The sequence below is a fragment of the Cinclus cinclus genome, chromosome 20 (genome assembly GCF_963662255.1).
Source record: "Cinclus cinclus chromosome 20, bCinCin1.1, whole genome shotgun sequence".
Taxonomy (NCBI): domain Eukaryota; kingdom Metazoa; phylum Chordata; class Aves; order Passeriformes; family Cinclidae; genus Cinclus; species Cinclus cinclus.
The window spans coordinates 4,409,814-4,433,687 of NC_085065.1; the positions used below are offsets into that span (position 1 = coordinate 4,409,814).

Here is a 23,874-nt window from a genome sequence, read left to right on the forward strand (position 1 = left end):
ATTTTCCTTCTATTGAATGGGCATTGACTACTGCCTTTAATTTTTATTTTGTTGTCTGTTAATGCCCTCTTCAACTTTAATTTCAGGTTGGAGCATTCTCTTCCCTAACCATTCTATGAAAATGGCCATCTGACGTACCTTGTTGAGCAGATGTTATCTTGTTTGGTAATGAAATTCTGCCCTGAGTAATTGGACATTCTTCCTGGTTCCTCATAATTAAGGCAGAAGAAAAGAACAAAACCTGCTGATTTGATACAAGTAATTGCTTCATTAAGCTATTGGCTTCCTTGCTGTAACCATCACCCCAATAAGAGCAGCCTGACCATCAGGTCATACACAATGATCCTTTAGTGCTGTGGGGTTTTGGTGCTTTGCTGTCAGATGGAATCACAAGGAAAAAAGTTAGGAAACACGCAGCTAAATTATTTACCTCTTAACCATATGCAGTTAAGACCACAGAGGGCCTGGCTGTGCTGTGTCCTAAGCAAATGAATCAACCTCTGGAACAAGCAGAGAGAGAGTGGTGAGGCTTTAGGTCACCACAGCTGCCTGACCTCCTGCATCTGAGCATTGTGGATTGATGCTGACAGGCTCAACATCTGTGTTTTCCTACTGTGGAGCAAGAAGGGGAGAGAGCTGCATGAAATCCTGGCCAGTGGCAAGAAAATGTGATTCAGGACTGGACTGTGACGAGTTTTACCAGTGGTGGTGCTTGTGCCATTGCTGTTGTTTGTATTGAGCAGTGCTGGGTTTGGCAGTCGGGTTTGCACAGACCTTTGGGGACACAGAGACTTCGAGGTGGCCACACTGCCCCAGTGACACTGAGGCCTGTTCACATGTTAAATTACACAGATTTAGCTGAGACCTCAGCCATGATTTCCAGCAGGAGATTATTCCCTACCATGTGGACCTGAGCTGCTCTCCCATCTCCATGGTTCAGTGGGTTCGGTGCTCGTGAATAGCAGGTCACCCCAAATGCACTCCATAAACCTTCCCCTGATTTCCTAATTGCAAGCTTGAGAGTCAGGCTGCTGCATTACAGCAGCCACATGATTCATATGTGCCTACAGATGAAGTCAGGGCTTGGAGGATTTTTTGGATATGAATTCCACTGAATTATCCCCAAGTGCTGTGGAGAGCAGTTCCAGGTCACTGCCAATCAGTCCTGCAGACCTCTGCATGAACAGCCTGTATGATCCAGGAATGCTATCAGGGACTTTGATCATCGAGCTGATTCCTATCTCCTTCTCCAAGACCTGGGCAGGTATGTTTTTATAAGGCTCCACTGAGCTTGGAGCAGCCAACATTCCTGCAGCTGAAAAGTTAGGCAGTAACAAGTTAGACAACCCCAAGTTTTAATCCCAGTTTGGATAACCCTCTCTGAGAGGTGTTAAAAATGAAAATATGTGTTTGGTTTTTTTTTTTAATAACTAAATGAGGATAATGAATGTAAGTAAGCAGTGCACTGTATGGATTAACTGACTGGCACAAGAGGTGCATTGTGTGAGTGAATGCTCTGCTGCAGGGGAAAGGGAGAGCCATCAGAGCTGCCATAACAGTTCAATTTCTTCAAGAAAGTGGCAGAGAGAAGGGCAGATTCTGCCATTGTCCAGAGCTGGTTGCCAGGCTTTTGTTCTTTCTCACAAGCATCTCGCTGTCCTGGGCACCAACAACAGGAATTGGGCATGGATAATGGGAATTGTGCCCTGCAAAGGGCACAGAGCATGGGCAGAGCTGTGCCACCAGCTGCCAGTCAGCTGGCATGGAGCTCCTCCAGGGGAAGTGAGCAGACCCAGTGGGATGACTGCACTCCTGGCCTTTTCTGCTGGCTTAGTGAATCCCAGCTTTTGGATTCTGGGGTGAGACAGGTCCCTCTGCACATGCAGCGGTGCCCAAAGCCTTCCTTGGTGCCTGCCAGGGCAGCCCTGTCTCAGCTAAAGCCCACAGGGTCTCAGCTCCCGTGGGGTAGTCTCCTGTTTCCTTTGCATTGAATCCAGGGGCTCTCCACACTGGGTTTTGCAGGGATGCCCAAGGCCAGGGTGCAGTGCCACCATTCCCCTCCTGCTCAGCTTGGCAGCTGCCTGCCAGCACTGAGCCCTGGGCTGCTGGGGCAGAGCAGGATGGAAAAATCCTCTGCATCTCCTCTCCAGCATCACAGCCACAAAAGAGTGATTGGTCAGGAAAGGAGCTGGGAGGATCATTTGTAAAACAAACAGAGCTGGAGATGGGGGAGATTTATAGTCCTGACACCTGAGGTTCTACCCCTGCATCAGTCAGAGATGCTGCTCCCCAAGTTCAGGTCTGCTTTGCTGCACATGTACAGGTCTTTGCAGTGTAAATTCCTGCTTCTCATTGCTGTTGGACACACAGGGAGTTCTGTTCTCTCCATGACAGCCACTTCTGCCCACCAGTCAGCACCTTGGAACCCCAGGAACCTTGAATCTCACAACACCTCTCCCTGGGAAAACTCCATCCTCCTCTTCCTGCTTTGTGACAGAAGCTTGGTCAGAGAGATTGAATGAGTTGGTCAGAGGGGCAGTGACACAGCCCAGCATTCCTGAATATCTCAGGACATTTGTGGGAGTCCTTGTAATATTTTTTTTTTCCCATGGGGCTCATCCTTTCCTTACTTGTAGCCTTTCCTCCTCACTCCAATGAGCATTTCTGGGTGCTGCTGCCTCTGCTGTTCTCTCTCTCCCTCTGACCCTTTCCTGGGCCTCTGGCTGCCGGCCTCAGCCCACGGTGTGGAGCTGGCAGTGCTTGTCTCTCCCTCCTCTGATCACTGCTGTATTTAGTTTGGGAGATTGTGCTTCTGCAAGCAGGACCCCCACATGCTGGGGAACGTGGCTTCCTGGAGGAGGATGCTGAGGGAGAGACAGCACAGGCTCCTTGCAGCTGATGCCTCCAGATTTTAGCCTTTATATTTTTCAAATCCTGTACTGCATTAATGCATAACTCTAAACTCCATATAAAGTGTTGATTATTGTCTTCACATAAAACAATCCCTCTAGGCCTGAGATCTAAGGACACCCTGTATCCTCAGGCCCCGAGAAGTATAAACAAATAAACAAATAAACAAAAGTGAATTGGGGGGGAGCAAATTGGGAAATGCAACTTCATTACCTGAAGGTGTAATTGGATAATTAACCCCTGATATGTAAATGAACCAAACTTCTATCTGCCTGAAAAACTCATGACCATTGTCCATTTTGGGTGTAGCCTCCGCAAGGATTTTGGCTGCCCAAGGTGTATCTGCTGAAGGCCTTTAATAAATACCCACTTTATTCTCTTAATTCTGTCTAGCCTCTGTTCTAGGTAGCCAATCCGAGGCATCACAGCCAACGCTTTTCACGCCTGCAACAACTCTAACACATGTTGCAGGAAGAACCAGCTGCTGAGGGCACCACAGCTGGGCCAGGCTCAGCAGCTGCTGCAGGAGGTGCAACATCTGGAGCCCCAGGAGCTGCAGGTGCCGCTGGGCTCAGAGCAGCCTGCCCAGGCTCATTCCTCCAAAGGCCACTGCAATGTGTGTGCAGTGGGCACCCCAGGCTCTCACAGCCTCTCTGAAGGGTGGCCAGCTCTGTGCCTCTGCCAGCACTGTGCTGGCACCCCAGTGCCAGGGTGGGATGTGTTTGTCAGGGGGATGTTTGGGACTGGGGCAGGTGTGGGTGCCAGGGCTGGATGGGTGCAGCTCACACAGTGCCTGCCAGAGCTGCAGCCAAATTGAGCCAGCGGTCCAAATCCCTACTTTCAGGAGCAGTAAATTCCCTCACTGACTTACGAAAGAACAGGGAAAAAAAGAAATCTCCAAATGACTTACCTATTTGAAGCCTGTGGGCTTTGCATTGTATTAAACATTAACCTGCCTTTCTGAGCCAAGTGACTGATTCTCTAGGCAGTTCTGAGGCTGGGCAGGCAAAGTAAAGGATTCTTTGTCAGAGAGTATTTCAGAAAATGATCCCTTCAGCCATTTTCTATCTCATCGTGTTTGTTTGGCCCTGCAGTAGGACGCCTGCCCCACAGTCCTCTGTTTGTGTTTGTGCAGTGGAGCTGATCAAATGACCATGGCTCTGAACAAACTGCTCCCACCACAGCAGCCCTGGGACCCTTTGTACATGTAGTCACACTAATACAGGACTGGACACTGTACTGCACATTTGTGATTGCACACTAAAGCAGGCACACGTGCACATATCCCCATAATCTCAAAGGGAGAGATGCCTTTTGACCTCCTGTAAGGGGCATCCCTGTGAGTGCTGAGTGTCTCACACTTGTGCCCATCAGAGAGGTGCAGGCAGGAGCAGAGCAGTGGGATCAGTGCCCAGGAGTGGGTTCTGCTCCTGACTTTGCCCTTACTTTGGTACACAAGGTGGGGCAAGTTGTTGCACTATTGTTTCTCCTCCATGAATTGTGACTAATGATTTCAAAAGCACCTGCGGAAAGGATAATATATCATTACTATTGCCTTAAATGTGTGCTTGATTAAGCAACAAACCTTTGGTGGGTCAAGAGGGTTTTTTTGATGGAAGTTTTGTTGATGACAGTTTTTGCAAACATCTCCCCCCTGCAGACCCCAGCACTACAGTGATACAGCTCTGTCCTGCAGCCCTGGGAGCTGTTGTTGCTACAATCCTGGGAGCATGGAGAGCTCCTGAGCTGTTCAGTGCAAAGTCAGGCTGCTTAGCACTGAATGCCCCGGTGACTTCAGCCAGCTCTTCCAGTTTTGCACTAAAGCTGGAGAGAGACTCAGACAATCCTTCTTCTCAGATCTGTTACAGAGGGGATAATCTGTGGCTGGGAAATGGAAAGAAATGCTGATAGGACCATATCCTCCTAATCCAGCTCATCTACTGCCTTTGTCTCTCACCGTGCAATGCCAGGGTTAGGGCTGGGGACAGAAAACTTTTTTCTCTACTCTGGAAGAGTCCAAAACCAAGCAGAAAGCCCTTCCTGTGGAGTCCATGCCTTCCTTAGAGCTGGTGGAATTGTCTCATGTGAACTGCACTTGTGCTCTGCACCATCGTGTTTGAGTGACCCACCGGAGGGGCTGTGGAAATGTTTCCAAGGAACAGCCTGGCCCTTCCTCCAGCAGCTCAGGCTCCTGCACTTCCCTGTGCCCTGAGAGCAAATTAAGAGCAGCTATGACATTCTTCCTGTCTGCGTTTGTAATGCCCCCGGATGATCGCATTTGTGTAATTAATTGCCCAACCTGAATCTCGCAGGGGAGCGATAATGAGCGTGTTCTGTGTCCTGGCACATAAGGGACAGTGAAATGCTTTCCCCCGCACCTGGGGCGATGTCTGGGGCTGTTTCTGGGGTCCGTGGCTCTCTGCCCCCCACCCCCAGCAGTAAGTGAGGTGTGAGCCTGCACAAGCGTTTTGCTCGATTCGCAGCCTTGAATGAGCCCTGGGCGAGCGGCTTTGGAGGGGAAAGAGGCGTTTTCACGGGTCACTAATGCACGTCGAGCTAGAAACGGGAGAGCAGCGCTGACCTGAGCTGCTCCAGCAGCCAAGGGCTGAATCAAATCCATGGGGTGCGCCGGGCTGGAGGCGTGAAATTCCGTCCTTTCCCTTTGCTGCGGCGGCTAAAAGCGCTGGGATTTCCAGGGCGAAGAGCTGGCAGGGCCGAGCCCCGGGGATGCTCTGCGTGCCGAGGGGGTAAAGGTGCAGCCGGGGGAGAGGTTGAGCCCTGCTCTTCCCCTGCCCGTGCCAGGAGACTTGGAACAGCCCAGCCCGCACCGGTGTGTGCGGCTGGGAAGGGAAAGGGAAGGTGTGTGCGGCAGGGAAAGGTGTGTGCCACACCTGGGAGCGCCGCGCTGCCCCTCGGCCGCACGCACGGATGCGGTGGCACCGGGCTCGTCCCCTCCCCGGCCCTGCCTACAAAAGGATCGTGGCACACCCGGGACCGCGCACCCCACCCGGCCTCGCCCCTGCTCCCATGTCACAGCCCGGAGCGACGGCATGAAGAAATCTTCGTATTCAGGTGAGCCTCCGTCTCCTCTAGCCTCTGCCTCTGTGTCTGTACTGGGAAAAGAAAAAGGTTAAAAAAGCCTCCAAGTTTTTACGTGCGCAATCGCTTCTGGCTGTGAGCGCTCTGCGGAGGAGCGAGCGGAGGTTTCACTGTGTATAAACAAGTGGAAAAGGCTTAAAAAGCAAAGCAAACGCAGCGAGGCAGCGTGTTCCAGGCAGAACCCGGCACAAGGTCCGGGGACACGGACCTTGCTATCGGAACTCGGCACAGACCGTGGTATCACCCGTGCCAGCACGGGAGGAGATCACCCGATGGCAGCGTGACATGGGAACAGGACGGTGCTGTGTGTGTGTGACACTGACTGCCCGCGGGCTGCAGGCACTTCCAAACGGGGTGCGAGAGATGGGATCCCCTCAAACGGGGTGCGAGAGATGGGATTTTCTCATGCTGGGGAACTCGTCTCCCTTCTCCCCCTCCTGGCATTACCAGGCTCGCCCTGTGGAGTGAGGGCATTGTGCCCTCTGCTCCTTCCTCCCCGACTAACATGGAGTGTGCAACCATGCCTGGTGTCGTTCCTCTGAATTCCTGGTGAGTTCCTGCCCCAGTGCCTGGTGTACCACAGAGGGGACAAGTGTCCTCCAAGAGGTGCCCTGCTCACCCCATAAAGCTCAGGTGCCTCTGGCAGCTCCTCCAGCTGCTGAACTTTGCTCTGCAGCTGATTTCTGCTCTGCTCCAGGCACCAGCCTGTGGCTCCGTGCTCTGCAAGCCAAGTTCTGCCCTGGCTTCACCCTGGCCAGTGTGGGGTGATGGTGCCATCCTGCCAGTGTTCATTAACACTCCAAGCCATGGGTCTGGCCACCCCTCAGGGGTGCTGGTGGCAGCTGCCAGTCACTTGAGCCACGTCATGGCCGCAGGGCTCTGCCCGAACTCAGGAGCTACAGGACCTGGGGGTTTGGCTTCACTCAGAAAATTCACTCTGTGATGCTGCTGCCTGCTTATGGTTAGAATTAATTAGCAACGTTTCTCTCTTGCACATTTTTCTTTTCCCATTAGCGTTGCTAAATGGGCTGCTGGGAGGGTTTATTAGGGCTTGTGTGCCGGGAACCAGACAGTCTGGGTGTGATGATTAGCAAGTTGTAATGGATTAAATTAGGTATTAACGGTTATGCACTGTTTGTAGGGAAACCTGTTATTTGTAGTGGCCTCCTGAGGTGGTTGGAGCAGCCCTGGAGCAGGGAGGAGCAGGAGGAGAGATCTGGGTACAACTGGCTGTCATACAGAAAAGCTGCCAGCTCTGTGACCTGGTGTTGTGACTCCTTGCAGATGAGGCCAAGGGTCCTTAGGTGTTTTTCTTGTTTGGGGTGGATTGTGCTGGAGTGGAGCTGGGGCACTGCAAAGCCCCTGATGTGTCCCAAACCATCCTATACTCAGAATTTGGTGGGTGCCCAAGCCCTCCTACACTCAGTGGTACAGCTGAGCTGACATCTGGGCAGTACCTTTGTTTCAAAGGAGCTGTGGTTGTGTGTTGGTAATACTGCTGTGAGATTGCCCTGGTGCAGCTGTTTAAACAGAAAGAACAGAACTGCCATGCCCAGAACACACCGCTGGGAAGCAGCAGGACAGTTGTACTCCTTACAAACACCTCACACCTTGCAAAGAGCGCAGGCAGCACTGCTGAGCTGCTCTGGGTTGCAAAGACTTCACTTGGAGTGCTGCAGCCAATAAATCTCCCTGGTTTGCTGGGCAGAAGGTGGGTGAAGGTGGAGGAATCAGCCCTGGCACTGGGGAGCCCACCTTGGAGAGCTGCTACCTCTGTGAGGTGGAGCCAGCCCTCTGTGGCTGGCGTGTTCACAGATCAGGGCACAGCCATGGTCACTCACTTAGGGGGATTTTACTGGGGATCCAGATTGCTTCTCCAAGACATAGATGTGCAGGGTGCTGCAGAGCCTCTGGGCTCTCTGTCACAGGAGCTGGTAATGTGACAAAGTGACTTCTCATCTGCAAGACCTGATGCTGACAGCCCCTGGCAGGCTGGAAATGCGGTGCCTGGTTGAGAAACTCCTGAAAATGATGGCAAATAAAAACACAATGAACATCTAAATACTTTTTGAGGCTAGGTACTTGTTATATCTGGCCTGATTTGTCCCTCTCTGGCATATTTTGGGTCTGTTTTATGGACTGGGTCCCCCTGAACCCAGCTGGGGTATCTTGCTGGACTTCCCAGGGCTGAACCTCCAGCTCCACCATCCTGCTTGGGCACAGCAGTGCTCTCCTATTATCGGGTTTTTCTCCGCCCCAGGCAAGGTTTACCTTCCCCAAAGCATTTCAAGGGTGATCCCAACCCATCTGCTGAGCACACTCCACGTAGGTGGGGTCGGGATGATGAATTTACCTTGGGGTGCCTCACCTCTTAGTGAGACCTTTGTGCCGCAGCCACGGGCACTGTGTGGCTCATCCCGGCACTGCTTTTGTTCCTGGAACTCCTGGCAGCAGCAGCAGCAGGAGGAGAGAGCATGAAACAGGGATTTTACACAGCAATAACTTCTACTGAAGCCAGCTCTTACATGTGTGCCTTGGGGATGTCTGTTATTTCAGTTGCTGAAGGCAAACTTGCCCTGGAATACTACTTTTTAAGGATTTTTGGTTCTCACTTTCCATTACTCAAGCCCAATTGCATGGCCAAAGAAGCAATAGATGGGATTTGTGATAAATGACAAGATGATTTACAGGCATTTTCAAGGATGGTGCAAGTGGTTCTGGCCAAGGATGGTTTCAGTTTCAGGTTTATGTGAGATGCTGGCGCTCACTAAAGTAAGGAGCCCTGGAATTACAGTACCTTCAGAATTTTTCCTAGTGGTTATGTGTCACCCACCCTTATCTGAACACCAGACTCCTAATTTATTGCTTAGGCACTTTGGGAGAAATAACTCTTCATATATGAGTTAAAGCTATAGGAAAAATTACAGGAATAACAGCAAGAGCTGTGATTCCATCACTGGATGAGGTTTTTCCCATACTGTGACTTGTAAAATGATTCCACATAAAACATGGGAAATAGAATATAACTCAAATTGGATTTGCTGGTGCTGTCTAGAGAATTTGTGTCTGTCTCATCCCTGGAAGTGCTCAAGCCAGGTTGGACTGAACAACCTGGTCTTGGGGAAGTCATCCCATGGCAGGGATTGGAACGAGATAATCTTTAAGGTTCATTCCAACCCAAACCATTCTGTGATCCCATCTCAGCTTTGGGGAAACAGCTCTGTCCTCTGATTGTTGGTCTGTGGTGTCCCAGGGTCCCCTCCTGCCCAGCCCCACCGTGTGCTTGGAGCTGGCACCACAGGGCTGCTGCAGATGCACCTGTGGATCTGAGCCAAGGCAGCAGCAGGTAAAGGTCTGGGGGGTTGTGCCCCACCAAAGGGCTCTGGTTTGTGCTCCAGTGCGTCCAGGGAGGGAAGAGAAGCACGGGAGCTCTTGCTGGGCTGGGCAGGAGCTGTGGTGACACAGGGACACGTGTCACAGCGAGTCCTCATCCAACACAGGGAGGGAGCTCATCAAAGCAGCAGTGCAGGGACTTGGCCCCCCCAAATAATCCTCAAGGCCAAGCTCTGCCTGCTGGGGGGTCCTTGGTCCATATCTGGCTGTAGCTGGTCTGAAATGGGCTGGAAAACCCGAGACTGGGTCTTTTCCAGGCTGATGCTGTGCAGAGAGACCTGGTGTGATTCCCTCAAAGACTTTTAACCACGCTGCCATAAAAGCTGCAGGGTGGGGTGGGGATGACCCGGTGTCTGCAAGAGCCCATTGTTTGCTCCTGAACCCGACCCCATCTCTGACACTCAACTGGCACAGTCTGTGTCTGAGCTGGGGAAAAGTTCAGACCCGATTTTCTGTACTTTTTTTCACTCTAGTTCCCTGGCCAAACTGCAGTATCAAGGAAAAAATACTGCTTGGATCCAACAAAAACATTAACTTAATTTTAGATTGTCATTCGCAACAGAAATTCAAAATAGTTTGTTTTGAAATTAATTTTAAAAAAAGGCCATTGTTTTTCAGATTAAACACTCAGCGAGCTCTTACTCCCCAAAACTTGCATTGCTGGGCCAGTGAGAGTGAGGGGGGCATGAAAAGGAAAAAAAGAGTGAGGAGAGAGTTTTGGAGCCCAGGAGTAGAGGGAAGGGGAAGGATGATGGAGTGCAATTCCTCAGGAACACCAGTCCCTTTCTGTGCAGGGTGTTCTTGCTGTGGATTTGTGGTGGTGCTGTTACCTGGTGTTGCTGAAACAGCAGGAAGGAAAATACCAAGGACTACAGAATGAACTTGTTTTTTGATAATCCCAGAACAGCAGGAGGCTTCTGCACAGACAAAGGGCTGTGCATTATTTTCAGGATGCTGAAAGCTGTGCAGGTTGGCAGGGTCAGCTGCCAGGAACGATCTGCATCATTCAGATCCACGTGAAAGCTGGTAGAGACCAAACATCCACAGCTCCTTGTCCCCGCTTTAAGCCCCATGACAACCAAAATGCTGTTCCTGCATGGCAAATCTTTGCTCTTTTTTGGACAACCACATCTCCAACTTGTTCATACTCATCTCTCACATTTTTGAACCAGTGAGGAGCAGCCATGGTGCCTGCTTACATTCACACATTTCTCTGGTGGGTTTTCTTCCCCAGCTCCCTTAATTTATTTACTGTTTTTAACAACTTGATCCATCACCTCGAGCTGTTCCCTGCTCTGCCACTTCCCCATTGCTGCACACAAGTGGGATAGAGACTTTTGATGGTGCCACTGGCTGGTGCCCCTTGATTGTTGTTTGAGCTGTAACAATATTCAAAGGTGCTCGGAGAGAGCAGCTACCTTTGTCCAGAGCGCTGGGGTATCGAGGGAAAAGCAGGCCTGTGCTTCCCACCCCACATCCCTGAATTTCTCAATGACTGGTGTGTGGTGGGTGGCAGAGGAGAAGGCGTAAGAATAGGGCAGTGTTGCTCCCAAACCAACAGTGTGACCAAGAGGCAGCATTGCTCAGGTCTGCACTGTGCAGTTAATACCTAAAACAATGAACCGTTCTCCTGATTTCTTTTAAAAAGCTGTATTCTTCAGAGAATGAGATTTCTAATACTCCTGTCCTCTCTTGTGCTAGTAAAGCCTGTAATTTTCTTGAGTGTTACAGACTGTTGTAGCCCCTGTTGGATGTAAGCACCTTGATCAGGCTGTTCTCAGCTGTCCCCAGGGCCTCACAGATGGTTTCTGTGGCTTAGCAGACATCAAGAGCTGTTGATGGCACTTGGCATCAGTCCTGGCAAACTTTCCTCAGCGCTTCCTTGCTGCAAAACACGAGGTGGGACCGTGAGAAGTCCAATCAAAAGGCACAATTGTTTTATTTTACTCCTGTGCTGACAGAATATATTGCCATAGATGTAAATGCAATGTGCCATCACATGTTTCTGACGGCTTGTGATGATTGATGGAGCCTTGTTATGAAAAACCCTCCAGTGGCAGCATCCTGCTGTGCTGGGGTGGCCAGATCAGGGTTTGGTTGGGTGTTCTGCTGTTTCCGGGCTTGGTGGCGTGTACGGGCAGGGCTAGAGCTTTGCTCCAGGTAGGAAAAACATCCCAACATCTGTTAGAAAACTGTTTGGAGAAGCAAGGAAATCCAGCCTGTGGAGAAAGACAAATAACAAACCACAACACGCAGACATTTGCAGAACATAATGAAAGGTTCTGTGGGGCCCAGGAGGGTGATTTCTGCTTCCCCAAAACATCCATCCTCTTCCTGTGGCCACCTGGGCTGAGCAGGGAGATGTGGTGGCACGTGGAATGGGGAGATGCTGCACGGACATCCCAAAAAGCAGCGTGGGCAGCGAGCACGGTGCTTTGTGTGAGGACAGCCTGTACCTCTTAGACAAGGTGTCTTGGGGTTTGCTGCACAAGGGTTGATCCAAATCCAAGGAAACGTCCGTGGAAGAGGAGAGAACTTTTTATTGCAGTGATTTGTGAGGATTTAACCTGTGGGACAGATGTGTGAGGCCAGGGAGCTCACAAAAAGCAGGCAGAGGTGTCCTGAAGGGGACACCTGTCCCTTGGGGTGACACAACCAGTGTGTTTAACACCACACCAGGGAGTTTCTCTTCCTGCCAGGTCCTGGCATCCTCAGGAAAAGCAGCTGTGCTTGTGCAGCCCTGGCTCCCTGTGGAATCACATAAGCAGTGGTGTGGTGGGAGAGGCAGCACAGCCGCTGGTGACTCAGCCCATTCCCACAGTGGCCTCAGTGGCTGACTGGTGACAAGGACAGCCCAAGGCACCCTTTCAAGGTTTGTATTCCAGAGGGGGACTCACAGCTGCCTGGGAAGCTGCTTGCTGCTGTGTCACTGCTCAGGTGAGGCTCTCACGGGGCTCAGAGGGATTCGGTCCTCTCCAGAGCAGGGGCTGGCATCCATGGGGATGGCACCAGAGCCTGGGAAAGGAAAGTTTTTGCCCAGTGCTGTGACACTTGTGAGAACAGCTGGTTGTGCTGGGCAGGAAGGCGCTCGTTGGGAAGTTCATGCCCGAGTTTCACCACTGATCACTGCAGTGCACACCCTGAAGCACAATGTCAGTCATTTCCATGACCTGAACTTCTCGTTTCAGGTTCAAATCTGATGGCCAGAGCATGTCACTGTCCCCTCCATTTCCCTCAAACATTGTGCTGCCTTCCCTGCTCCTGGGTCAAGCAGATGGAAGTTAAACTGGAGGGATGATTGCAAGTTGGAACTAGCAGTAAAAGGGTTTTTTTTTCTTCCCCTTGTCCATGCCAGATGAGTATTATTTACAGGAAACACTTTGTACAGCTTTGAGATTTGTTTAGAGAGGGAGTGTAGGGGAGGAGACAGCTAAAGGCAGAATGGAAATTAAAAAGGTCACAGTAATGCTCAAGAAAATCCATAATTTCCTGGAGTGGGAGTATTGCTATTCTGGGGACTGAGGGAATAGTGGAGCTTGGGCTCAGCGTGCTGAGGGATGAGCTGGCTCCCTTTGGGACAAGCTTGGCCTCATGGGGCCGAGCCCAGAGCAGCTGCTGGGGCCAGAGGGTCCCTGACATTGCCTTGTTCCCTCAGCTCGTCCCAGTCACGTCCCGGGGTGGCCATGCCAGGGAATCTCGGAACACTCCCCGGAGCAGCCCCCGGGGACACGTTTGCTTTGGCCTGATGTTGTCCAGGGAAATGGGGATTGCCTACAGCTTTGTGTAATGCAGAGAATAAACAAAGGAAGAGAGGATGAGATGCCCTCAGCTGCTGCTGCTGCTGCTGTGGGTGACTCAGGGTGAGCTGTGAGTGCCTGGGCACGTACAGAGGAAAGCTGCTGAGGAGAGCAGCACATCTTGGAGCAGGACAAGTCAGGACAAGGGACGTGCACGAGGGAGGTGGCAGGGGGTTGTTGCAGGGAGTTATGCAGGCTGGAGGCTCTGTTTTCTTGCAGAAGAGCAAGTGTCACTCACCCTGGCTGGTGGGAGCCCCCAGCCTGCCCAAGTCTGTGATGGGGCACTCAGCCACCAGCACCCTAGAAAGGCTTTGCTCTCCACATTTTCAACTTCCATCATTCTACCAAGATGACTTTCAATTAACTTTTAAACTTAAAAAGCAGAATCTAGGTACATTTTAATCAGTAGAAATGAGGATGGAAGATAATTCTTTGCCAGAGTGGAATTTAATTTAAAGCATTGAAGTTGACGATGTCACCAGTCCAAGCCTAATTCTCGTCCTCTTTGCTTTGGGGAAGGTTTTCAAGCTCACTGATTTTCAGTGTTACAGTGATAGAAGTCACATGTGCTGCAGTGTCCTTGTCTGAGGTCAGTTACTAAAAACACAGTGAAATCCTTAAATCCAGACCTCTGTCATGTGTTCTTGCAGTCCACTCTGCCACATGAGGGGCTTTTTCCCCTCTGGTGTTCTGCCTTCACGTGTTTTAGAGCATGTTTTATAGAACTGGTTGTATGCAGAGAGATGTGGGTTAGAGTTGTGCCCAGAACCACCACACCAGGGGGTTCCAAGTGCTTGTTTTTTAATTTATTGTTTTGTTTAGTTTTTAAGCAGGTAAGCTGTAACTCTCAGAGCCATTGAGTGTCTGCTGAACAGCTCAGACACAACCTGAAGGACTGCCATTACTGCAGCTAATTACCCTTTGACATTAATTTCCATTCAGCTCCATCCGCATCTGTGAACGCTTTCCCAAACTGCTGCTGTGACAAGTGAGATGCCCCAGTTGTGGAGCCCCACATCCGAGAAGGCTCTCGGTGCTGTGGCTTGTTTGGGATGTCATGGCTTGGGTGGTCTCCTCATCCTGCTTGGCAGCTGGAGCAAGAGGCTGTGAGTTATTTCCCATGGTGGGTTTTTGTCAGATGAACCTCCCAGCAGTGATGTGTAATGGTCTGACAGCTGATTCCTGCAGTTAGTGTTGGGAGCAAGGAGTTAATCTGGGGAAGGATGAGCTCAGCCCTTGAGAGCTTGATCCATCCGTGGAGGTTTCAGACCTTCCTCTGCTGTGCATGGTCCTTCAGCCACTCTCCAGGAAATCAGCACCACACACCAGTGTTTTAAAACACATCTCAGGCCTTTTGGGCTGTGCATGTGGAGGGGAGAGGGGAGCAGTGTCTGTGGCTGCAGGGTTATTTTGTGTGTTTGGCTTTGATTTCAGAGATCATCCTGGGAAAAGCAAGAGCCCTGTGCTTGAGCCATGATGGAGAGGGAATAGTGAAAAGATCTTTCATAACGTGTGTGGATTAATGTTCAGATCTTACTGAGCCTTTCATCTCCTTTGGGCCCTGAATGGGAATGGATGTGAGGCAGAAAATGTGCTGGGTGCTGATTATTGGAGGGTTTTGCGTTAAACCCTTTTATAGACTGTGCCTCTTCCTTGCTGGATGATTTTTGGGCTGCTGTTGGCAGAGGTTGTAGCACAGGAGAAGGATCTGGAAGATTGGTACAGGGCATAGTCACACAGCTCCTGCTGAGCCAGGAGCAAACCCTTATCTTAGTCCTGGGTAAAAAATAAGCAGTTCCCTCATTCCTAGCTCCATGGCAGGATTTCTGTGTCCAGAGCCCCTCTAAGTGATGGACTCCAGGCTGCTCCTGGAAGGTACACAGGGTGAGAAGTGTTTCCCACAGGTCAGGTGCACACACAGGTGTGGGTCAGTGGGTGGGAAAGGACAAAGGACTTGCACAGGACAGCCCGGGGAGGTGGCAGGGGGTTGTTGCAGAGAGTTAAGGAGGCTGGAGGTTCTGTTTTGCCCGCAGGAAGGGCTGCAGAAGAGCAAATGTCACCCACCCTGGCTGTCACCCCCACCGGCTGATGGGGAGCCCCCAGAAGCCGCGCTGGCAGAGGTGTCCCCAGGTATCCACGAGCTGTGGCTCTTCTCCTCCCTCCTCACCGCCCTCCATGCTCTGTGCTGCCTGGGGGCTGCCCAAACAGGCCCTGCTTTCCCCAGGGCTGTTCATGCTCTCCTGCCTCCCATCTGGAGATGCCCTTGTTTGAATTTGCAGGGTAGCAGGGCCTGCCAGGGCGGGTTTGTTTGTGCTTCTCTCTGAGCAAACACCTGCCCATGACACGGGGTGGTGCAGCTGGCAGGTGGCACCTTGTCCCCTTCCAGGGGGCACCTTGTCCCCTTCCAGGGGGCTCAGGGATCCACAGCAAAGCCCTGACTGGTGCACACAGCCTGCAGGAACATCAGCCCTGCTCGGGGCAGGGTGTGGGGAGTTTCCAGGAGGCTGGAGCAGAGCCCCAGAGCCAGGAGCTGGTTCAGTGCAAACAAACCCTTGGACTGGGGCTGCTGTGCCTGGCACCTGGAGCCTCTCTGTCCCTGCTGAGGAGCCAGGCACAGCAGCAGGGGTTTGCACAGGGTGCAGCTCTGACAGAAAGCATCTCCTGGTCTCATTTATGCTGTTCTGCCAGCCTGGCTCCCACCCCTCGCTCTGCAGTCAGGTCCATCCCATGTTCACAGGCATCTGCCTGGAGTACCTGTCACCCTCAGCTATTCCTCCAGCTGATGATGACACAGCCTGGCAATTCAGCCCACGTGGGATATGGATCTTTTATAGGAACCTCCCACAACCACTGACTTAAGTCTGGTGTGTGAATTAGGCCTTTGTGCTGGTCCTTGCCTGTGTGTCCTGTCTGAGTTTTTTCACAGAATCATAGAACATGCTTAGTTGGAAATAACCCATCAGCATCATCGAGTCCTGCTCCTGGCCCTGCACAGGACACCCCAAGAATCCCACCATGTGCCTGAGAGCATTGTCCAAAGGCTCCTTGATCTCAAGCAGGCTCAGTGCTGTGATCATCTCCCTGAGGAGTCTGTTCCAGTGCTCAGCCACTCTCTGGGGGAAAAACTTCTCACATCCAACCTAAACCTCCCCTGACTCAGCTCCAGCCATTTCCTTGAGTCCTGTCACTTGTCACCAGAATGAAAAGATCAGTATCTGCCCCTGTCATGTTAAAGACCACAGTGAGGTATCCCCTCAATCTCCTCTTTTTGTTTGGTTGTTGTCCTTTTCCAGAGAATTTGGATTAATTTGAATTCTAATAATCTCTAACATTTCATCCTCACTTGGGATATCCATCATCTTTAATAACCTGTCTTCCCATTTCTGGTGGTTAATGGATGGTGAATCCTCAGGCCAAAACACAGCTGGGAGGTCAGACTTTGAACTAAAAGCTGCCTTTGCACAGCCCCTAAGAACACTCTGGAAGCATCCAAGCCCTGTTGCCTATAGATTATGGGCAAAATAAGACTATAAACCAAGTAGAGACCTCTGCTTTGGGGGCTTAACAGCTTCCTCTGCTTTTCAAGTCATGTCATCATAATCTTTGCAAGATTAAGCACTGTTTCAGCTGCAGGGTTTTTTTTAATTTCATTTTCTCATGGAATAAACTGATGATGACAGATGCCCAGGAGCCCTGGAGGTCAGTGCTTTGTTTATACACAGGGAAATTAGGGAGTCAAGGGTGACAGTTGCCCCTGGAGAGGGACATGGATGTCACCTTCTCATGGAGCAGGGATCTATGTGGCAGTGACCTTCTCTGTGCTTGTATCACCTGGGCAGAGCCTGCAGAGGGGCTCTGGGCTCCTCCAGGGGATCCACTCTGGATAAACAGGGCCTTCTGCCTGGGAAACAGGGGAACATGCTGTCTCACTTGGTTTGTGTGGCCAGCCTGGAGCACCAGCAGGTGCCCTGAGCCCTGCTCCTTGTCAGGTAGGTGACTGCAGGTAACCCAAGTGCTTCCTATTCTGGCAGCCCATTCAGACATTGATCTTAAAGCTGAGGGAGCTAATATCCTGTATTATTGAGGACCAAGACCTGGAAAAAAAACAAGGTGGAATTTAATTTTGCCTGAGTTGAGCCATCTCAAAGCATCTCTGAATCAGAGCTGGTCCCTGCAGCCTCTCTCCAGCAGATGATTCACCCCATCTCCCCCTCCATCTGGGGCTGGAGCTGACTCAGTGCTGCAGAGCCCAGCTCCTGGTGGCTGTGGCTTCCAGGTACTGCTGAGGTGAGGAGTCAAACCCTCTGGAGATCTCAGGTTCTGATCCCACCTTTCCTTTAGGCACTAAAGCAGGTGACTGTCAGCTTTCAGCTGGTGACAAGTGTGTGTGACTGCTTGGTGTGGCAGCAGCATCCCCCTGCAGCTGGGGCTGCTGCCCCTGAGCTGGTTGAGGAGCAGCTGAGTCATGCTAAGGACAGGCACTGTCACAAATCTGATGTCTCAGACATGGCAAGTACATTTAGTCTGTACCAGTGAATGTTCTTCTCTGGCTCTGAAACTGCTCAGAGAGAGATGCTTCAGTGGAGAGGAAGAGGGGTGCCAACAGGAAGCTGGCTGAGACAACACAGAAACATTTTCTACTCATGATCTCAGCCTCTGGAGATAAGGCTGGAATTTTGACACCCCCCAGAGCATCCTGCCTTAGCCACGTGTCAGTCCTGCAGCTCTGGACAGGGGAGGGAGGTTCCTGCCTGAGGGATGCTGCTGCCAGGGCTACAGAAGGTGGAGGTAGGTTTGGGCTGGAGGAATGTGGCAGTGCCATGGATCCCCTCTGGACAAGGGGTGTTGGAGTGCTCAGGCTGCAGAAGGTGCTGTTTGTGAAAGGTCAGCTCACGTGATGAACTCTGACCGTGGTGTTGAGGTCATCACAAGTGACCTGAGCCTCCAGACAGGGAAATACCTCTCAGGCCTGGCTGGCAGCAGGCTGTGCATGCCCCAGGGCAGGGTTCTCACTGGGTGGTTCATTCCTTATGGCACAAGATGCCTCCTTGGGAGCTCCGTGTTGGAATCCCTGCTTGGCACAGCCAGGGGCAGTGCACCAGGGTTTGGGTCACTCGGGAGCAGCGGCAGCTGCTTTTTTTGTGGCAAGGATTTGCATAGTGGAGACTGAACATGTGGATTGTTGGGGTGACTCTGGATGGGACCCAGGGCTCTGCTGGTGGCTCCATTACACAGAGCGTGCCATGTTCCATGGACAATGCTGCCTTTCAGCACACCCACAGAATAGGCTTTGTGCCTCCTCCTGTGAGCCCTCTTTCTCTCTAGAAAGGCTTCCTCAGAGGCTGCAGGCACTGCTCCATGACTTGGAATGGTTTTCACCTGTGCCAGGAGTGATTTCACTCTGCCTTTTGCCAGGGCTGGGCTGTTTGGTGGTGCCAGGTGCTTTGCTTTTCCCTTGCTGGCAGCTGGAGAAGCCCGTGAGAAGAAGGAGTTGCATTGGGACCACTTGGTACCTGGAGAGGGGTGTGTGTAACCATGGAGTAGCATCAAGAGGTGTTTTTTATATCAGGGCTTTGCTTAAATGAACCCATTCCTAATTTTCCTGCTGCTCTGCTCTAGACCTGGGCTGTTGGAGAGCATAACTTGGCAGAAAGGGAGATGCTGGGTATAGAATGATTTTATTCATAGAATCAAAAAATATTCTGAGTGGGACACACAAGGTTCATTAAATCCAACGACTGCCCCCTGCACAGCCCCAAAATCCCACCCTGTGCCTGAGAGCGTTGTCCAAACACTTTTTGAACTGGTGTGAGGCCATGACCACTGCCCTGAGGAGCCTGTTCAGTGCCCCACCACCCTCTGGGTGAAAAACCTTTTCCTAATATCCAACCTAAGCCTCCCTTAGCACAGGTTTTTGCTGTTTCTTTGAGTCCTCTCACTGGTCACCAGAGATAAAAGATCAGTGCCCCTTGTCCCTTATAAAGATTTTAAGGGACAACCCAATAGGATATTGGCACTTACATATTGATTCTACTTCTTGTTTTTAAATGAACTTACTGCTTCTGTGCTGGGTATCTCTGATGGATTCTGGGGCACAGCATGGGCCATGGGCACTTGTGAGAACCTGGCCCTTCATTAAATGCCTTTAAATGGTTTCTAGAGAGAGTCTGGGGGGCAGAAGAGAAGCACACAAGGAATTTAATCTTGGAGTTGACTGGTCTGTCCCAGACAGAGCTCTCTCTTCCATCTCCAAGTCAGAAAGACCAGCTATGGTCCCAAAACCAGCTACATGAGTGGCTTGAACATCTAAGTGCAGCATCTTGTCAGACCCGGATGGAATTATGCTGAAATTTGTAAAGGCACTTCTGCAAACTCCAGTGAAAGCTGATCCGCAGCATTAGGCACTCCAATATGTCCTAAGTTTGGCTGAAGTTCTCTTCCAACTTCCCTGCTGCGGCCACTATTAAGTATAATTGTAAGATACAAGGAAAAACACCGAAGAATGTTATTAGTTTATGAAACTAAGGGTTGCCTTGGCTACTTCTGAGGTAGAATTAATAGGAGAAAGCCCTCAGTTGTATGAGGCCAGGGCTTCATTGTAGTCTCAAATTGTAATTTCCTTTCTCTCCCGTTTAAGGACAGGGACATTATCTCAGGAATCTATAGATAGTGTCTGAGTCATTCTTTAAAGTACAGCTAAAATGTTAAAACATTAAATAATATATCCCTACAGCTCCTCCGACCAGGGGAAGTGTTTGACACCTCATTTTATAGGCAGGGAAGAGTGTGTGGAGGAGGAAAATTACGTGCAGAGAGTCATGTTAGAGTCCTGATGGTGGCTGAGCAGTTCTGACTCTTCTGCTTGCAGCTGGTTTTGCCCCATGGCTGAGCTGGTCCTCCCTGCCTGCCCACCTGAGCATCTGCCCAGGGCAGGATCAGCCTCACTGGAGCAGAGTCGAGATGTGACTGGGCTTGGGGTCAGAGGTCAATGTGCATGTGTGATGTCCCAGGGGAGAAGCTGCTGTTCTGAGCTCAGGTTTTTTGTGCGGGGAGCTGGTTGCTGAACCCCAGCTCGGAGCTTGGGCTTTCTGACTTTCAGGCAATTCTGTGCAGTATCAGAGCACCCCTGGGATCTGCCCAAGCAATGCAGACTCATCGTTGTGTTAGCTGGGTGTGTGGTGCTGAGTGTGTGTGTTCAGGCTGCTGCTGCACTGGGGCTGCTCAGGTGGAAGAGCTCTGGTAGTGTTTGCATCCTGAAGTGTATTTAGAATATATATCTGTGTGGAGAGAAAAGTGGCCATTATCTGCTTGACCTTGATGCTCTTCCAAGATTGCCTGTTCTCAACTAAGTGGCCAGACAGTTTGTGGATCCTGACCATGAATATTCATCTGAGTTTCTGGCTAGGAAGGGATTTAGTGACCATGGGCCCTTGGCTGCTCCTCTGCCTGGTGCTGGTTCCTTCACCCAGGTGTTCCCTGGCTGCAGTGGAGCATCTCTCACAGGGCAGAAGGGAAGAGGACACTTTGTCTAAGTCTGGAGTGAGACTGGGACTTGAACCTAAGGGAAATCCCTGGCTTTTCCCTTTGCAGCATCTGCAGAGTCAGGCATTGCTCTCAAACCCAAAGGCTGCCCCGTTCGTCCTGCAGCTCTGATGGGGAGCTGCTCGCTGGGGCTGCGTGTCCTGTTTGCTCCAGGTCCTGGCAGCCCTCTGACAAGGACCTTGGGGGGGGTCACCCCGTGGGTCACCCAGGCTCAGGAGAGCCCTTAACCCCTGCCCTTTGTCGTCTGCTGCCCTTCAGCCTCTGCCTTTGTTCTGCACTTTTCTCCTTTGTACATCCCCACCCCTCTCTGGGAAAAATCAACATTTGCCTTGCAGAGCCTGGCCAACAGAAGGGGTCTGTATTCCATCCCGATGGCAGCCCCAGCTTGCAGGGCTCCCATGATAAATCCAGTGCTGTTTGTTGCCAGGGGGACCCTCTGAAACACAAATCTGGGAGCTGTGTGTGTGTGAAACGAGCAGGGAAGCTGTGAGCGGTCACTGAGCAAATGCTGGGGCTGAGAAAAAAATGTGATTGCATTGAGGTTATAAGAAGATGGCAAGAAATTGATTTAAAATCTAAGTAAGGATGACTTTTAAATTTTATTTTGGTTTTTTTTTTTTTTTTTTGTGTCCTAGAACTGCACATAATGCTGAGCAGAGCAGAGAGGCAGATACTGGGCTGGGAAGTTTGCAGCAGGACTTCTCCTGTATGGTCACAGCCAAAGCATTGCAGGCCTGTGGGAGTGGGGAGCAGAGATGTGGGGTGGCTCAGGAGTATTTGATCCATATGGAAATACCACACTGGAGTTTTAAAATTCCTTTCCCCTCCTTCAAATCTGCCCATGGTTTTCTCCAGCTAATCCATGGCCGTTGCCAGATGAACCCGAGGAGGTGAGGTGCACTCATGAGGCTGGAAGCTGTAAATATTGGGGGGTTTTGGGAGGTGAAGGATGGGCAGTGATTATTTGTTTTTCCTTTGTTTCCATAGTGCTCTGAGCATAGTGCTGAGCCTTATCCCTTGTCTATTCAGGCTCCTGAAGATTCTTGTGTTATTCATGTTAATTAACTAACATGTTTCTAGCTTGCTGGAGTTCTTGTGGCAGCTGGTTAATGTAAGAGTTGGATTATTAATATAAGAGTTATTTCCTTCTTTGAGCAAGGCTGCAGCTCGGATGGGTTCAGATGCCTTCCCTCCTTCCCACCTCTGCTGGGATGCTGCAGGTTCTGCAGGAGCAAATGGGACCAGATCCATGCTGCTCTTGCCATGACTTTACAAGCTCCAAACCCCCTCATTTAGTGAAAATGCCACAAGGCACCTGTTCATTGAATTCCAGTTCTTGGGTCCTGCTTCTCTCTCTTGGATTTTGCCACATGAGGACTGTGAGCAAATGAGGAGCGTGGTGAGGACAGGGAAAAATTAGAGGGACAAGACCCCTCTGGAAATCTGGTCAGCATCAAGAGTGAACTTGGAGGGCTTTTAGACTCGACAGTGGTTACCAGGTCCAACCCCAACCAGCAGAGCTTCACAAGAGCAGTTTGCTATTCCCACACGAACCTTTTCCCTTGCCTCCTGCTGCTAAGTGAAAGAATCCCCTAAGCCAGCAGAGCTGACAACACGGACAAAAGGCCCATTTTTGCAGTCCCTTCCCGTTTGTGTGGACACTGGGGGTGTGAATGTGCATCTGCACAAGTCATCTGCTCTGGTGACGTGGCACCTTTGCCTCTGCCCACCTGGAGCACTCCAACCAGAAGGATCACAGATGATGAATAACACATTTTTTATATGAAAAACTGCTTTTTTTTTTTTTTAGTGCTTTCATGGTTGTCCAGTGTATCTCTGAATAAGTATCAGCTGTGAGGAATTTGTGGTCAGTAAAGAACAGATGATCACGAGGGGTGGTGAAATGATCTTGTTGTTTCTGTGAAGTGAATGTTTGAGGACTGAGCTTACTCACCTCAGAATAAACTCATGGGGAAAAGGGAGAGTCTCTGTATTGTTTGAAGGCCATTTTAGTTCTTGAACAACTTTCCAAAGCACTTGAGATCACTCCAATGTTTTAGTCTTGACTCTGAGATTGAACGTCTCCAAAAAGCCAAGACTTAGTTCAAGCACAAGCTTGAATCCACGTTGACCAGATAGAAGTGTGTGCTGTGTGGGTTTTGTGGGTCAGCCAAGGCAACTTTCTGGCCTTAAGCTTTATGGATGTAGCAATTGATTTCCTGAGAATTACTGCTGTTTAATTTGAGTTAACAATTTGAATCAAAGCCTAAATTTGAGCCAAGGTTAAAGTGCTGTGTCCCCTGTCACCTTCTACCACCATGTGCAGGACTGGCCCTTCTCCCTCACACAGCCCTTTGTGCAGAGCACTGCTGGCCTTGGGGAAGCCTTTCTAACACTGCAAAGATTGAGTTGCTGCCTCTTATCATTAGCACAAGCTTTTGGAACATTTGTTTAGCGTTAGAATGCTTTTGGCACCTGCTAAAGTAGAGTGTTGTGGTAGGAATAGATGCATCTTGCTAATGCCAATTTTCCTTTGGTTTCCTTGAGGGTAATTTGAGCTCCAGCCTCAGGCTGGGTTCTAAATGTGAGCTCATGGTTCCATGTGCTGATGAGCAGAGTTGTGTTGGCTCCAGCTCCCATGGGAGGGAAGCTGGTGGTGTTTTAGGCTGTCTGTGCTCAGCCTTTGACCTGGACACAGCTTGCTGGTGCATCTAGGCTGTGTTGGAGAAGGTAGTGGAGCACTCCTGAGTCTGCAATCAGTGCCCCTTGGCCACAGCATCCCCCCTCCATCCCAGCAGCATCTCTCCATCCTGGTGAAAGCTCAATTTGCTGCCAGAGATATTTGATCCAGAATGAAACCATGCACTAGAGTTGAAGTTTTTTATTTTTATAGCTGTGCTCAGCTTCTTTGTAGAGTTTCTGTTACACAGAATCTGGAAAAATGTCTTTTATTCTTCAGTGCATGTTTCCGATTAGTACTGGAAATGAACATGAATTTTTTCCTTTTTTTTTTTTTTAACTGTGTTCCTTTTGAGGTTAATGTTGCAAGTAGAATTCAAGCTAGTGGAAGAGAAGCTGTAATTTTGTGTTTCACTGGACTCAGAGCAATAGATTCTTCTTCCTTTGCTACTCT

The 23,874-nt window shown here is 50.5% G+C and overlaps 1 protein-coding gene across 1 annotated transcript in view; it reads left to right on the top strand.

Moving 5' to 3' along the window:
- The first annotated feature begins 1,203 nt into the window (after positions 1-1,203).
- Positions 1,204-23,874, top strand: part of SEPTIN9 (septin 9) — a 135,977-nt gene continuing 113,306 nt past the window's right edge. The window contains exon 1 of the mRNA XM_062505955.1: positions 1,204-1,264. Within this exon, the coding sequence (XP_062361939.1) occupies positions 1,204-1,264 (61 nt within the window). The remainder of the gene's footprint in view (positions 1,265-23,874) is intronic.